The sequence below is a fragment of the Nomascus leucogenys genome, chromosome 2 (genome assembly GCF_006542625.1).
Source record: "Nomascus leucogenys isolate Asia chromosome 2, Asia_NLE_v1, whole genome shotgun sequence".
Lineage (NCBI taxonomy): Eukaryota > Metazoa > Chordata > Mammalia > Primates > Hylobatidae > Nomascus > Nomascus leucogenys.
Window position 1 is genome coordinate 36,017,894 of NC_044382.1, and position 16,952 is coordinate 36,034,845.

The 16,952-nt window shown below is 47.1% G+C and overlaps 1 protein-coding gene across 1 annotated transcript in view; it reads left to right on the forward strand.

The window, feature by feature from the left end:
- The first annotated feature begins 2,770 nt into the window (after positions 1–2,770).
- FGF1 (fibroblast growth factor 1) overlaps positions 2,771–16,952 on the forward strand; it is a 96,646-nt gene continuing 82,464 nt past the window's right edge. Inside the window, 1 exon segment of the mRNA XM_003266554.3 lies at positions 2,771–2,985. Within this exon segment, the coding sequence (XP_003266602.2) occupies positions 2,843–2,985 (143 nt within the window). The 5' untranslated portion in view covers positions 2,771–2,842.

Genomic DNA, 16,952 nt, shown 5'->3' on the forward strand with positions numbered 1-16,952 from the left:
GCAAAGTCCCTTCCTACTCTAAATAACAGTGGGGCTGAAAAGCATTCACATGATCATGTCTCCAGACAGGGAAAAAATCTCAATATATGTTATATAAAAGGTAAATCTAGATACTAACAGAAGCTGAAATAAATGTAGAAATTGAAGGATATTAAAATGAAATTTTAAAAAATTTCAACATTGGGGGGAATTATATTACAGTAAATACCTTAACTGAGGATTATTTCCTAGTATTTGGACAGTAATATTGCCAAACACCCAATATGCAGTAGATAAATTAGCATATGTCAGTAGCTAGGGATTATATTTGCCTAAAAGCTGTGTGTGTGTGTGTGTGTGTGTGTGTGTGTGTGTGTGTGTGTGTGTGTGTGTTTAAACAGGGTTTCATAACTGGACATAATGGAGAAATAAAATAATGACTTGCATTTGCATTCCCCACGTTCAAGGTGCTCGAACACACTTGGACACATTTGATTGTCATGATAATCCTGTGAGTTTGCAGGGAAGATATGAGTAGGAAGGTCTTATTAATTTCCACTAGGATGTGGGGAATCTGGAGCCCTTGGGCTAAATTACCCAACAATGGCCAACCACATAGTGCAGGCAGGTTAACACAGGGTTAACCTAAAGCAGGGAGACCTGGTTTTAGTCACAATGAGGACTTTAACTAAGGGTACCACCTGAGTGAGTCTCCGAGTCTGCATCTCTGTCCTTAGGATTTTTAGGGTATTTTCTAACTTTCAAGTCTATCATTTCACGTAGTTAAAAAGGGTTAACATGCATACTACATCTAGCATAATGACTATTTAATACTTGAAAAACCATTGTCTGAAATATTTTTTTAAGGATTCAGAAGGCCCTTTGGAACCTTGCAGATACTCAGGAAGATTATTATGTTTTAAAGCAAATTATCAGTATCCTTTGCATGTGTAGAAGTGGTAGTTCATGAGGGTTCCAATTAATAGGGTCTCAAGAAATCAACATTTTCTGTATATTCAAGTCCCTTTTGGGAGCTGCTGCTTATCCATGATTGGAGTTCTGTGATGATTGAGCCTCTAGCTCTTTAGTAGAGGACACGAGCTCCTTCTCCAAGGCTTATCCCTTCAGAAGGCACATGGATGGCTTCCCCACACCCCCATGCTCTGTGGGGAGTGTGGGGAACAAACTGCAACTCCATCCTCTCTACACCTAAGCAACTACCCAGAGGAGGTAGAGACTGGAGAGCATATTTCTAGTTCTGACAGGTCGATCTGTACCTCTCTACCTGAATCATCAGGTGAGCAGGCTTGTGTACATACATGGGAGTGCATGCGTGTACACACACACACACACACACACTCATGCCTTCTGGGCTCAAACGCCTGCATAAGGAGGAGCGACTCTTCAATTATTGGAAACTATTAATCATGTTTTCATTTGGTTTCTTCAAAGACAGCTCTTGATCCATATCCTTTCAGTCCACCTTATTCCCCACCTTCTGGCCAAAGAGTTATTTGTCCAGACAGCTCCCTCCCTTCCTTACCCTGTCTTGGCCAGAAGTCTAAAGAGGATGTCCATGGCCCATTGAAGAATTTCCCACCCCTGAAGTTGAGCTCACCTGAGGATTCACCTCATCCAACGGGGACAGGCTTGAACAGTGGAGAGGGAGGACAGAGCTGCCACCTCTGCAGCCCCTCGCCAGTCCCAACCTGGATGGCTTTTGCCTTGATTGACTTCGCAAAATGCCATTTGTAGGGCTTGGCTCTGGGGATGGCACAGACAGACACACACACGCACACATACACGTTGCCACACACAGACACCTACACCCCATGCAGGGATGCCAGATGACAGAACAGAAAAGGCCTCCCTTTCATCCAGCAGCCTTCTGATTCCAGAGGAGAGTCTCCGAGCCACGACCTGCTGTTTCCCTGGCGACTCAGGCCTCAAAATAAACAGGATTCTGCTCAGACGGGCCAGAAGTCCATTCGGCTCAGACATTTGCCCCAAGACAAACCACGTTAAAATAACACCCAGGGTAGCTGCTGCCACCGTCTTCTGTCTCTACCTCCCTCCAGGCTGGCCAATGGCTCTGTGTTCCTGGGCCTGCTGCTGGCTGTCCCAGAGTAGGGGTTGCTTAGCTCTGTGTGCATCCCTGCGGGTGGTGTGGGAGTGGGCGGTTGTCTAAAGGCAGGTCCCCTCTGCTGATAAACAAGGACCGGAGATAGACCTAGAGGCTGACATTGTTGGCTCCCCCAGCCTGCCCCCCCCACCTTGATTTCCCACACAGCCCTAGGGACGGGTAGCCAGCTCTGTGGCATGGTATCTGGAGGCAGGCCAGCAACCTGATGTGCATGCCACGGCCCGTCCCTCTCCCCACTCAGAGCTGCAGTAGCCTGGAGGTTCAGAGAGCCGGCTTGGGGCTGCTGGGGCGGCAGCCGCAGCACAGTGACAGTGACAAACACAGAGAAGAAGACACCAAGTGGATTCTGCTTCCCCTGGGACAGCACTGAGCCAGTGTGGAGAGAGGTACAGCCCTCGGCCTACAAGCTCTTTAGGTAAGAATCAGGGCATCTGATCTGGGAAACAGAGAGCAGGTTATAGCTGAGGTCGTGTGTGTGTGTGTGTGTGTGTGTGTGTGTGTGTGTCTCCAAGTGCAAATGTAATGCTACTTGGAGAAGAAAGAAAATGTTTCAAGCAGATAGCACTGGAACCAGGACTCCTGCAAGTGAATCTCAAGAAGCCAAGCAGCTCACCTTTGGCTGGCTTTAAACCGTGGTGCAGACTGCTCTGGGGGAAGGGCGTGCTGATGTCACAGACAAGTAAAAATAGTACTTCTAGTTTAGAGACTGCAAAAATATGAATGCCCCATGCCGCCACATTATCTCCATTCCTCCAGTGCCCGCCTGACACTGGCTCTGAATCAGGGCTGGAGGGGGCAGGCATTTCTCATTTACTAAAGTGCTGGATGCAGCCCTTGAGGTTCGGCAGAAGCAGAAAGCTGCGGTGAGTCTGGCTGTGGTGAGGGTGGCTAGCATTATCTTGCTGTGTCACACTAGCTCTCTCTTGGGAAGCCTGGATATTCAGCTGCCTTGGAAAAGCTGTCCACATGGTGGGCAGCTTAGATCTTATTAACCTTTTGATGTAGAAATCAGGCTGAAGTTTAGGATTATCTGGGCATGTCAGCTCAGGGTTTTGGTAGGGTGGTATTCCCATGGCCCCATGGTCACTCGGATTACTTCTTTCCTTCCTTTCTGATCTTGGAATATCACATCCTCATTTCAGTACCCCTCCAATGGGCACTAGGAAAGAAGGAGTCAGAATGGACAGATTCTCTGGCACATACACTATCCACACCCACATCACAATTACATGCCAAAGGTATGCAAGGCTGCTGCAGAGGAGCACTTCAGAAATTCAGCCCTCCAGATACTGAGATGGAAATTTCAGGCATTTAATCAAGTACCCACTTTTCAGAGACCCAAGGGAGACCCCTCTCAGGCCCAAGGGCTCATTCTGCCTCAGCAGAATTCAAACACTCCATTATTCTCTAGCTATGTTACATCCACCCACCACCCCGCCACCCCCATTTGCCTCCCTCCTTTCTGCACTGGTGACTGGCACATTTCCTTTCATTCTCTACAAGGATGCGATTGTTTATGAGTTAGCTCCCCGACCCAGTGGGAGGACATGAGCATCCCGGCTGAGGGCGAGCCAGGCTGCCCCTCCGCCAGCTCTGTGTAACAGTGAGCCAGCAGCAGTGGCATCAGGGCTGAAAGAAGTGGGCCTCGCTTTGGGAAGTGGCGCCTAGTGAAGGGTGGCCAGCAGTTTACCGGAGCTGTTTGTCAGTGTGGATGACTGAGGATTTTGGTGGAGACTCTGATTCACAGTCACAAATTCCCTTTTCCTTTGTTTTCTTTGTGTTGGTCTTTGAGGGCTTCTGAGGAAAGTCCCCTCTTGAGATGTAGATCTGAAGGCAAGATCAACAATTTGCTGTTGGCAGAGGGACTCAGAGAGACTTTCTTCTGTTGCCCCTGCCTTTGTTAGTGTGAATAAATGGGTTTGCAAATGAAGTATGTAATCCAAAGCAAACTTAGTATGCAAAACGTTAAGAGAAAACACAATGAGTTTCTTTTAAACTCTCTCTCAAATCTGCTGTTTACATATGACTTGACTAGTTCTGCAAAGGATCAAGGAAGCCATATCTGGTTAAGTGGTTTGACTTTACAGGTGAGTGGCACCAGCCACGATGATAACATTCAGTGGAGATGGTGGGCGGACATCCATATGCTGTATCTACATTGAAGGGACATCTCATCCTGGGACAGTGCAGCCGCTCACTTAGGTGACATGCATTCTGTGAACTGCACATAAACTATTAAGGATCTTGGGACTGCCGTTACAGGAAAGAGATCCAGACCCCAAGAGAGGGTTCTTGGATCTCAAGCAAGAAAGAAGTTAGGGCGAGTCTGCAGTGCAAAGCAAAAGCACTTACTTTCTTTTCATTAAGAAAGTAAAGTGGTGAAAGCACAGCTACTCCTTTGACAGAGTAGGGTGTTCCCAAAAGTAAGAGGAGGAACACCTCCATCCTAGGTACCATGCTCGTATATATAGGATTTTAAAAAGATCATGGGGAGATGTGCTCTGCTACAAGGGTTTGTGATAAAGGATTAATTTTCTTTTTCTTTTTCTTTTTTTTTTTTTTTTTTTTTTTGAGACAGAGTTTCACTCTTGTTGCCCAGGCTGGAGTGCAATGGCACCATCTCGGCTCACTGCAACCTCCGCCTCCCGGGTTCAAGTGATTCTCCTGCCTCAGCCTCCCGAGTAGCTGGGATTACAGGTGTGCATCACCATGCCCGGCTAATTTTGTATTTTTATTAGAGACAGGGTTTCTCCATGTTGCTCAGGCTGGTCTCCAACTCCCAGTGTCAGGTGATCCAACCGGCCTCCCAAAGTGCTGGGATTACAGGTGTGAGCCACTACACCTGGCCTAATTTTCTTAATTACTATATTTTGCAAGAATCCATATTATCTTTAAAGCAAAATTAGGAATGCCTTTGTTCTCAAAATATCGGGCTATCTGGACACTCCCAAATCTGAGTCTATGTAGTAAACATTATCAATCTATTCCCTTAACCGTAAATATCTGGAGTCTAGGAATGCCTAACTTTCTGGGAATGCAGCCCAGCAGGTCCCAGCCTCATTTTCCTAGCCCTCACTCAAGATGGAGTTGCTCTGGTTCGAATGCCTCTGACACTGTCAGCCTGTGTGCCAGCTCCCAGGGGTTAGGTATTGTGCAGAGTGGACACACCCATTTCCACTTCATTAAATAAGCATTGCATGGCTAATGCAGTGTCCCTTGATTTAGGTTGCTGGAAAAATAATCTGAAGTTGTTTGTGCCATAGGCATACCATGCTTTAGGTAAATCTAACATCTATACATGTGGGTGAGAGTACTTTTTCTGAAGAAAGGGTTCACTAATCAACAAATGTTCAAGTACCAACAAGGTGTCCCCATCTTGAGATATGACTGGATCCAGCCCAAACAACCACAGAGAAGGAAGGGGACTGATTGGGTGGGCAGGTAACAGAGAATGGGCCTGGGCTGGCGTGTCCAACTCAGCGGAAAGATAAGCAAAGGAGTCCAAGGTACAGGAACAAGAACAAGCACAAGCATCTGGGCCAGTGGCCTACAGGGAGAGAAAAGGGGAGGGAAGGAATAGCAATTATTTTGATTATTAAATACACCATGGTTTAAACCCAGCCAGAAGTGAGCTTCTTGAGTTCACTTGCAAGAATCCTGGTGCCAGTGCTATCTGCTTAAAACATTTCTCTGTCTTTAACTTTTTCCTTTTTTCCCCCTTTCCTTTTTAATAATTAAATTACACTATTTACGAGAGGGAGCATAACACATTAGCTAAGTACATAGATTCTGTAGCTGGGCTGCCTGGGATCCAAATTCTGCCGCTTATTAGTCCTGTGACCTTGGCCCTCGGTTTCCTCATCTGTAAAGTGGGGGTAATAAAGTAACAACCTTGTTATGGAAGGAATCAAATGAGTAATGCCCTTATCAGCACAGGGTCTAGCTCATAGTGAGTACTATGTATTTGCTATTATTATTATTATTCAAAGGTGAATTCTAAAAAGGCTGCTTCGGCCAGGTGCAATGGCTCATGCCTGTAATCCCAGCACTTTGGGAGGCCAAGGCGGGTGGATCACCTGAGGTCAGGAGTTCAAGACCAGCCTGGCCAACATGGTGAAACCCCATCTCTACTAAAAATACAAAATTACCTGGCATAATGGCACACACCTGTAATCCCATCTACTTGGGAGGCTGAGGCAAGAGAATCGCTTGAACCTGGGAGGCGGAGTTTGCAGTGAGCCAAGGTCACACCATTGCACTCCAGCCTGGGTGACAAGAGTGAAACTCTGTCTCAAAAAAAAAAAATAGAAAGAGGAGAAAAGGCTGCTTACAAGTCCATTTGCTCCAAAGCCCAAAGTGACACTCTATGAGTGACCCCTGGTGCCACTGCTTGGGTAGCTTGGAGGCACATTTGCTTTGGCATGGAGCTTTGTTCACATGTATGCATACTCAGACACAGAACAGCTTTTGGACTGGTCCCCAACATTTATTGAGCCCTTGCTGTGTTCAAGCACTGTGCTTGGCCGTAAGTGTATCACCTCACTCAATACTCATGACAACCCTGCATATAATAGTAGGGGCTCTTATAGATGCAGGAATTGAGGCTTGGTGGGTGGGGTGTTTGGCTAAGGTCACACAGCTACCAAGTGGCAGAGCCAAGCTTCATACCTAGGCTGTCCAGTGAGCCTGTGCTCCTCACTGATAGGCTGTATATGGTTTGCGGGGATTATAAGAGGTGTGCTGAGAGGCACATGGAGCTTGGTGATAGGAATTCAGCACCAGATGATACTGGAAGACCCTAGAAAGTAGGCCAGGATTTGGAAATTCTGCTAAGAGATGGCAGGACCTTAGCTTGGGCCATAGGTAGAATCTCAACCTTGAGGACCCATAGCCTCTGGGATTGGGTCTTTGGGGCAAGACATGAACACAGGCACTGGGGAACAGTGGGGCTAAGGTTTTTCTGACCAGGTAGTGGATGGTGCCCAAGAACAAAATAAACAGAGTGCTAACAACAGAGCCCCAAGCACAGCAAGCGTGCTGGGCCAGGGGGCCTTACAATCCTCAAGCTAAACTTGAGGTCAAGATTGGGTAAGTATCTGAGCACAGTAAAATTTACAATAATGAAAACAATTTGATTTGCCAGTGTAATCCCTCTAAATATTATATTTAAAATGTGACTTACAGAGATTTGTTTTATACCTAATTGCTCAAGACCGTCTCCTGACCTTGTCCAAGGAATGCTGGTGATGAGAACAGGTGTGAGGGGCGTGCCTACCTTGCACCAGGGCTGTGTCAACATGGGGTATTACTCATGGACATGACTCATCTCTGCTCCTCCAGGACCTGTGGTCTTGTCCAGGGGTTTTCAAATTTTAATGTGCGTAAGAATCACAGGGGAACTTGTTTAAAAATCAGATTCCTGGGTGCTCCCCACAATTTTGATTCAGTGGCTTCATGAGGGACCCAGGATTCTGCATTTTCTGGGTGGGGCCTAGGTAATTCTGTTGCCTTTGGTCCACAGAGCACAATTAAAGAAGATCAGGTCTGGCCGTTGCTCGGCTTCCTTTCTCGTTGTGACTATGAGAGGGAACACAGAGTTGTGTGGACTCAGTCATGGCAATTACCCTCTTCTTTGTCATCATTTCTTCCTGAATTAGCTGGTGAGACCACCCCTATTATGATAACAATAACAACACATTTGGTACATATTGAGTTATTATGTGCTGGGTACAGTGTGAAGCCCTATGCTTGGGCTATTCTCTCATTTAATCTTCACAACAATCCCATAAGTGAGGTATTACTATTACCCACATTTTATGAGCAAGGGAAAAACCTCACTGGTAGTAAGTGGCTGAGTGGGGATTTGAACTCAGAACTAGCTGCTTACCAGAGCCTAGATGTGTAACTAACTGCTAGGCCATTCAATGAGAGTAGTTTTAGCTCCTGTCAGTACCACCCTCCTTTCTCATTCTTAGGTGGGGTGTCTTTCTCCAGTTGCCATTCCTGTCATGCCCATCCCATTCCCAGACTCCTGTGTCATTTCTTCAGAAGATGTGTCTGTTGTTTCCTTATTTTTATTTCATTCAATGAGTCGAAGAGAGTTGGGGCAATGGACATGTGGTGGTAGGTGTTAGGGTTGAGTTGTGTCCACCCCCAAGTTCATAAGATGAAATTCACCCCCTATCCCCTATTGCCTGAGAATGCAACCTTATTTTGGAGATAGGGTCTTTACGGAGATAATCAAGTTAAAATGAAATCATTAGGTTGGGTCCTACTCCACTATAATTGGTGTCATGCATAGAGAGAAGACAAAGTGAGCGGACATAGGAAGAAGATGGCCATCTACTAGCCAACGAGAGAGGCTTGGAACAAGTCCTTCTTTCACAGCCTCAGAAGGAACCAACCCTGCTGACACCTTGATCTTGGACTTCCAGCCTCCAGCACTGAGAGAATAAGTTTCTAGTTTCTGTTGTTTCAGCCACCCAGCCTATGGTGCTTGTTATGGCAACCATAACAGACTAACCCCGTAGAAAGCCAGATTCCTAGGTTCCCCCACTAGGCCATGGCTCTGGGGTGATCTGGTTGAAGGCCTACACATTATGCAAAGGTTTGGCAAATTGGCAGCAGCAAGTAGGCCCAAGGCCCAAGAGGGAAGAAGGAATGAACAGAAAGAGTGAAGAGGGAGGAAGGAAGCAAATGTAAAGAAAATAAGAGAAGGGAGGCTGGAGGAAAAGAGGAAAGGGAGAGGGGATTGGGATGGGCCTACTGAGGGCCATGTCAGGTTCATTCAGCTCAGCATGGATGCCTCCTGTGTGCCAGAGGGCATGTGAGACACTGGGCTACAGCAGTGCCTGAAGACAAGAGCCCTCACCTTCATGAAAGTTAGAGGCTAGATGGGGGTATAGACATCAATCAAGCAGCAATTCTACCGAGTGGTCCTGAAAAACCACATGGCAGGGGAACTTGACCCCAACAGGGGGTCCTGGAAAGCTTCCATGAGGAGGTGAGGCTTGGGTTGAGGTCTGACGGATCGGCAGGTTTCAACTGGTGAGGGCAGAGTGTTTCAGGTGGCAGGGAGAGGAGCATGCACAAAGGTTGCCTGGCGTGAGGAAGCCTGGCATCACCAAGGAGCGGGAGGAAGGCCATTGTGGCTGAGTGCAGGCACAAAGGGGCGAGCCAGAACCCAAGAAGCAGGCAGGGTCAGACTGTGCAGCCATACTGAGGATTTAGTTCCTTAAGCTGTGAGCCCTAGAAAGCCAGGGGAGAAAGTGATCCTATGTAGGGCAGTCTCTCATTTCAGCAAAGGGAATGATGGGCTACAGAGGCAGATGGCAAGGTTCAGCAGTGGGTCAGCCCTGGAGAGAGACATCAGGCTTTCTGAGCTCACACACCCAAGGTTGGCTGCATGGCCATTAGGGAGTGAAGTTCCAGGCCACTCCTCAAAGTGTTTTAGCCACAGTCCTTCCTCAACAGAGTGTGCTTTAGGAATTTGCAATGGCTCCACTGGGAAGGGTCTGAATAGGGACTCTCCTGTCAGTACGGCTAACTAGTAAGCTGGGCAGCCGGGCCAGGCTCAGACTGCAGTGGCCTAGGCAGCCCCTTCTTTGGCATCATTTGAAGGACACAGAAAGGTCTTGTAAATCTATCCTCTCCTTTGCCTGCCTGTACTTTGCCTGAAGTTGCAGGAGCAGGCGTGCATTCAGAAGGTGACTTATTCATCAGGGACTGTGGCGAATGGCAGAGATTAGTCCAGGCAGACCCCATGAGAGCACTGGGGGAGAGAATGGGTGGAGACAAGCCCGAAAAGGGGCAGAGGGTGCTGAAAGGAGGAGTGCAGAGTACCCGAAGCCCAATTTGCCTTTTTCATGATGTCACCAAGAAGCAGCAAGGTGGGACTGGGGCTGCGGGTGAGGGAGAGTCCCAGCGTGGTGTTTGCAGCCTTGCAGGTGCCTGGATGACTCCATTCCGAGGCAAACACATCCATCGCTGGGGAGCTTCTCAGCTGTTGTTGGCATGATCCATATGTAAAAAAGTCTGCATATAAAACCGAACGCCCTGCCTTTACCACATACCCTGTCTGCCACAAAAATAATTCCCTTCTCTTCAGTTTGAGCAGAGGGACTGGATTTGGCTTAGCAATGATGAGTTCCTGAAGCACACTGTAAGGGAGAGTGGTGATTTTCAGGAAGGTGAGAAAGTAGACAGGAGGCCTCTTGGGGGACAAGATCCATCTGACTCCCATCCATCTCACATCCCCCCCACCCATCCAGCCCCTGGCCTCCTGTCTACTCCTCTGCTGTTCTAGGCCCTTTCCTGACTCTCAGACTTTGCAACTGCTGTTTCATCTCCTGCCTGGATGCTTTCTCCCCAGTTCTTCAGGTAGCAGGCCTCTTTCCATCCTTCAGACCCTGCCTGTCTTGTCAGTTCCTCCAAAAGGTTTCCCTGTTTCTTCCCTCTGACTTCTTTTTCCTTCATGCTGCTTACCTCAATTCGTAATTTTCTTGTCAATTTTTAAAAAGACTTTCTATTACCCATTCTCCCGCTTAGAATGTAAGCCTCATGAGGGCAGGAATAAGACCTTGTCTGTTTTGCTCCTTGCTATATCCCCAGTGAATAGGACAGAGCCGTGCCACAGAGTAGGTGCTCAAATATCAGTCTAATGAATGACTGAGTGAATCACTAAATGTTGGGAGTGTTAAAGCCAAGACTCAGGACAGCAATGGGACCTTCTACCCTCTGTTGCCCTTTATAGCTCTGGAAAGGGGCCTGGAAAGTAAAGCTGAGACTTTTGCATCAAGAGCCTCTCACCCTAACTCAGGTGGGCTGGCCTCTTGCTGTTCCCAGGACCCTATGCTATGTGTCAGCTGCTCTGGCTTAGTCGGCTTAGTGTCATCTCTGCAGAGAACTCACTTCGGAAGCCTGGAAAAATCCACCCTAGTGGTATTATTCATGCTTAGAGATGAATAACTTCTTTTGGCTGATGGGCATCAAAGACAAACAAGTGATGTCAGGCACCCAGAAGGGAGACATGGATCCAGCATGTTCCAGCCCTTGGACCCATGGAGACAGACAATGTAGCTCATCTCTGCCTTCCCCATCAGTCTGATGGGAATAGTGGAAGCGGTTTGCATTGATTAATCAATGTGTGCAAAGTGCTGAACCAATACCTTTAAGGACATAAAGAGCTTCTAGAAAATGAGACTCTTCTTATCCTTCCTCAGAATATCTATCGGAATTAAGAAACAGCAACTAAAGGAAAGTTGAGAATGAATGCTCCAGAGTCGCTCCCTACAGTCTACGCAGAGCAAGTTCAGCAGCCCAGAGGAGAAGAGAGCTGCTGCCTGGGCCAGTCCAGGCTTTTTGCAGTTGGCTGCATTGCCTTGGTGATAAGGTGGTATTTAAGTTATAGGAGCAAAACATTCCTCCTTGAGCCTTGATTTTTTTTGTTGTTGTTGTTTTGTTTTGTTTTTTGTTTTTGTTTTTGTTTTGAAGTAAGAATGGGTATCTTTCTTTTTTTTTTTTTTTTTTTTGAGATGGAGTCTCGCTCTGTCGCCCAGGCTGGAGTGCAGTGGCGCAATCTCGGCTCACTGCAAGCTCCGCCTCCCGGGTTCACGCCATTCTCCTGCCTCAGCCTCTCCGAGTAGCTGGGACTACAGGCGCCCGCCACCACGCCCGGCTAATTTTTTTGTATTTTTAGTAGAGACGGGGTTTCACCGTGGTCTCGATCTCCTGACCTCGTGATCCGCCCGCCTCGGCCTCCCAAAGTGCTGGGATTACAAGCGTGAGCCACCGCGCCCGGCCAAGAATGGGTATCTTTCTAAATGGCAGAGATGCAGGATGACTTCAGAATGGTTTCTTTCAAATGAGTTTTTTCCAAGGATGAAATCTTCACTCAGTTGGCCACACAAAGCTCACTGCCATTCTCCCAGGCTGGTCCTGGGATGTCTTAGCTGAAGGCGTGTGAAGCAGAGCCCTAAGCTCCTTGGAAAGCGAGCTCACATAGAAGAAGACAGGAATACTTCTGACAGTTCTGACCCATCTCTCATTAACCTTTCCCTATTTCAGAGCCACAGCCTGTGGCACTCTGGTAGGGTGGCATGTTGATCAAGAGCATGAACCCTGGAGTGGGACTGTCTGGGTGTGAATTCTGGATCTGACATTCAATAGCTGCGTGGACCTGGTCAAGTTATACAACCTCTTTGATTCCATAAAATAGAGATAATAGCAGCAGTTCTGTCCTAGGGTTGTTGACAGGAAGATGTGAGTTAATACATCTAAAGTCTATAGTGCATGCCAGCACTGCATCAGTGTAACTTGTTCCTATCTCATAGGGTCGGTGTAAGAATGTAGTGAGAGAATCCATGTAGAGTGCCTAAAATGTTTTAGCACACAATGCACAGCACCCAGTATTTGCTCAATAAGATATGAATGATTGTTGCTGTGGCAAATTTTCTGGCAAGGTTTTTTGGAAGACTTCATGAGAATGTACTTGAACTCAAAAAATGGTACTAGGACATGCAGGTCACCTGTTTCCCTGCTGTTCGTCTGTCAGCCTTTTTTGTTCCAGGGGAAGATTATTATCCTGTGCCTTTTAAGCACTTGAAATCCTCATGTCAGGAGCCTAGAACTAGCCAAGAAAGAAATAGCCCCCTTGAACCGGTTAAGCCCAGGGCAGATACACAGGCTACTTGTTCAGAAGTTTTAAGTTGTAGATGTTCCCAACAAATGATTAAAGAAGAGTTGACTTCAGTAGATTCCTTTTGCTCAATGCACAAAAAGGCTTTGGTATTCCCAACCAGCCAGGGGGTGTTCGGTTCTTCAGTATATGTACGTTTTGAAAATTCTGCTCAATGTCCCCTGGCACTGGGCTTTGAGTTCAAATCATTTGGACATTGACTGCAGAGATAAAAGGACAGGTTATTATAGGTGGTAAATTGCACAGCCACTTTGCATTTTGGCTGCCCAGTGCTCCACCCTCCTTTGTTGGGTGACTTTGGGTGGGGAACAGGTCCTCTTTATATTTTAGTTGCCTTATCTATAAGAGCTTCTGTCTCAGAGGACGGTGGTGGAGGTTAAATTCAAGGTGGCGTGTAAAGCTCTCAGCATAGCTGTCTCTCTTGATTCTTGCTAATTCTCTTCCCCTTCTTTTGTGGTCCTCCTGACTGCCTCATAGCTGTGTATATGGAAAAACCCAGTGGTGATCAATGTTTTCGAGGTCTGAGAATATTCCCTTGCACCAGGTGACCATGAGCACATCACTTGGCTTCCACACCAGCACAGAGAGATGGATTCTGGGAAGGGGTCCAGGTCGCAGTCCGGAGGAGGGGATGCTGGCAGCCCCCACACTCCACTCAGCCCATCCTTTCACCAAGGGAGGCCAGAATATGGATTTTCGCTTGCTCCTCCCCTGGGTCGTTAGGCCTCTCATTAAGGCCTGAAGATTGATTTTCTCCTATGGAGAAGGTGGACCTCTTCCTGTCCCACTCTGACCCTCCCTAAGGCTTCCCCACCTCCCACTGAGGTCTGAGGGTTTAATACACAGCTGGTTCAGGGTGGATCCAGATGCATGCGGCGCAGGGGGGAGCGTTTCCAAGGCGATGGCCGAGTTGTTTCTAACGACCCATTGACCTGACCCTCCCCACCTCACGCCGCCCCTGAACCAAGCCAAGCCTTTGGAGGGCGGCTTCACCTTGGGATCTCTGGCTGCAGCCCTGCTGTGGTGGGAGGTTCGGCTCCCACGCTGGATGGGCCCTGGGGGAGGTCAGAGGGAGGGTGAGCCAAGGAAGGCCTTATGGCCTCTCGTTCCCTCCAGGCCTCTCCCTCTTATTCTGACCCGTGGCAGGCAGAGGAGGGGTGTGGAGTCCCTTGTTCTAAGAATTGTAAAGAATATCTCTTTAGAAACCTCTAACCATGTCTTGCTCTAGGATGGAAGCATATCCTGAATTGGCCACTTTAAAGTCTTTTCATACACGGCAGATCCAGAGAGAGGCTTCTGGTGACTAATCGGGAGTCGTGCATTGGTCAGACTATTGCAGCCCCAAAGTCAGTGTTTTTCCGGAGCCAAGATCCCATTGCTTCCTGGCTGGTCCCACATCCTGCTGGACCTGCGTTGGCTGGCTCATGTTTCTCATTATCTCTCCCCCAGCCTCTTTAAAGGCTTCTCACTCCACCCAGGGGTTTTATTTTTAACTCGCACAGTAACACTAGGGTTGAGCAGGGATACCACCTACATTCACAGGAAATGGGGCTGCCTTGGAAAAGTGTCCCCCTCTCTGGAAACTTTCTCCGTCCCTCCCTGCCTCCCTTCCTTTCATATTTAGGGAGCACCTTCCCCATGTGGGCCCTCCCTGGAGATACAACAACACAAGGGCAGATACGATCCATGCTCTTGAGCCATTGACATTCTGATGGGGCAGAGGAGTGGGTGACAGATAGAGCATCACATACGAAAAAGTAGGCCAACAAAGAAATAAACCAAGTCAACAGGGATTGTGATAAAATGTCTTCTCCAAAGAGAACAAACAAGGCACCAGGACAGGGAAAGCTGTTATACATTGGGAGGGGAGGGGAGCCTCTCTGAGCAGGTGACATAGAAGTGGTGGCCAGCAGAACAAGGGGCACCAGGCACACATGAAGCAGAGTGAGGACTGTTCCTCAGGGAGGGAGAACAGGTGGGAGGGCCTGTGGTGGGCATGAGCTTGGTGTGTGTTAAAATGCCATAGAGGCCAGGGTTCTGGGGGAAAGTAGTCAAAATGAGGCTGGTGAGGCATGCAAAGACCTCATGCAGGGCCCTGGACCCATGCAAAAAGTCTGGGGCTTTGTTCTGAGTGCAGTGGAAAGTCACTGGGCGTGTTGGATGTAGCAGGGGTCAGGCAATGGTTGACATTTTAAGACCCTCGCTGAAGACTGATATTCTCCTATAAAGAAGGTGGACCCCTGAGTGCAGAACTGACCCTAGTCACCCTAAGCAGGGTGGAGGAAAGGGAGTGACATGATTTAGGGCGCTACCGAGTCATGTAGAAAACAGATAATGGTGGCTGAGGCTGGAGTGGAGCAGGACCACAATAGAATCAGGCTGGTTCTTCCAGAAATTAGCTTGATCCCAAACATCTTCCTTCTAAAGAGCTCATAGAACCATATCCCACAATCATCAGGCAGAACAGAACACCAAGGCCTGAAGTCATAGAATTGTATAAGCAATAGAGTTTAGATAGCCTATTGCTTGTAACTGGTCATACTTATTACGTTTCCAAACACAAGTAAGATCTTTGTCCAACATCTGCCTCTTTGATTTTCTGAATGGTGTGCAAATACTCCTCTCTCTTTATACCATGGTAGCTACCTCTGTTCTTTGTATCGTTGGCTGAGATAGGAGGCCAAATGGGCCAACTCCACTATTCCTGAGGAATTTTTGGATCAACTAAGAATAAAAGATGAGAAAAGGCCCAAATTCTCAACTCTGATAGAATTTGCCTTGACTGAGTGATGCCACTCGCCTGCAAAACTCAAAGGTGACTTTAGATGCCTGAATAGTTTTTCCGTGCTCTCCAAGAAAAACACTATTGTGTTACTGCACTTCAGAAGAAAGGAGATGGAAAACAACAGTACCACAATGCAGAGATTCTGCATCGAATAATAATAATAATAGCTATTATCTGTTGTTTGCTTCAAGGCACTTTACTTACATTAACTCACTTAATCACTGATGAGGTAGGTCCCCCTCTTAATCCTTTTTACTGATGATGGAACTGAGGCTTAGAGAGAAGTGATGTGAAATCTCACGGTAGGAGCAGACAGTCAGGTCCGGAAGCTGGTCGAACTCCTAACTATAAACCAGGGCTTGACTATCTGCCTTGGTTGCTAGTTACTTTAAAAACTGCATAGAAGGCAGGGGGCGGTGGCTCACATCTGTAATCCCAGCACATTGGGAGGCCGAGGCGGGAAGATCACGTGAGATCAGGAGATCGAGACCAGCCTGGCCAACAGGGTGAAACCCCATCTCTACTGAAAATACAAAAATTAGCCAGGTGTGGTGGTGCATGCCTGTAATCCCAGCTACTCGGGAGGTTGAGGCAGGAGAATGGCTTGAACTCGGGAGGCAGAGGTTGCAGTGAGCTGAGATCACGCCATTGCATTCCAGCCTGGGCGACAGAGTGAGACTCGGTCTCAAAAAAAAAAAAAAAAACCTGTACAGAAAAAAACCTGAAGGAGAGCATCCAAAATGTTAGCAGAGCAGGGATGTGAGTAATTTGCTGTTTTTCATGTAGTTTTTTTTATTGTTTTCAATATACAGTGCCTGGTACTTGGTGGAGTAGATGCTCAAAATCTATTTGTTTAATTAAATTGTTGAGTTAATGAGTATATGTTACTCAAAAATTATTTCTGAATAATTAAAGTAATAGATCTCATTATAGGAAATAGAAAATTTCAGGAATTTTAAGAAGATTAAAATTTATTCATCATCCAGTGGTAATCACTGTTAAAATATTGGTAATATTGATTTATGTCTTTTCCATTTTTTTTCTGTTTGTGTTTGTCTCTCTACCTATCTATTTATGCATATATATGTGTGTGCATAACAAAAATGGTATCACACTGTATAGTCTTTTAACTTGTATGTAATGGAATGATGACATTATTCACCTCTCAAGTATGTTTTTTGTGCAATTCCACCACAATGGGGTTAGGTTAGGAAAAACCTCAGTTGTGGCTGAAATGTGGGTCCTGAAGTTGGACAACTGGGTTTAAATTCCATTCCTACCCCTTACCAGCCGTGTGACCACAGACAAGGTCATTTTTCTGAGCCTCAGTTTCCCCAGGTATAAATGGC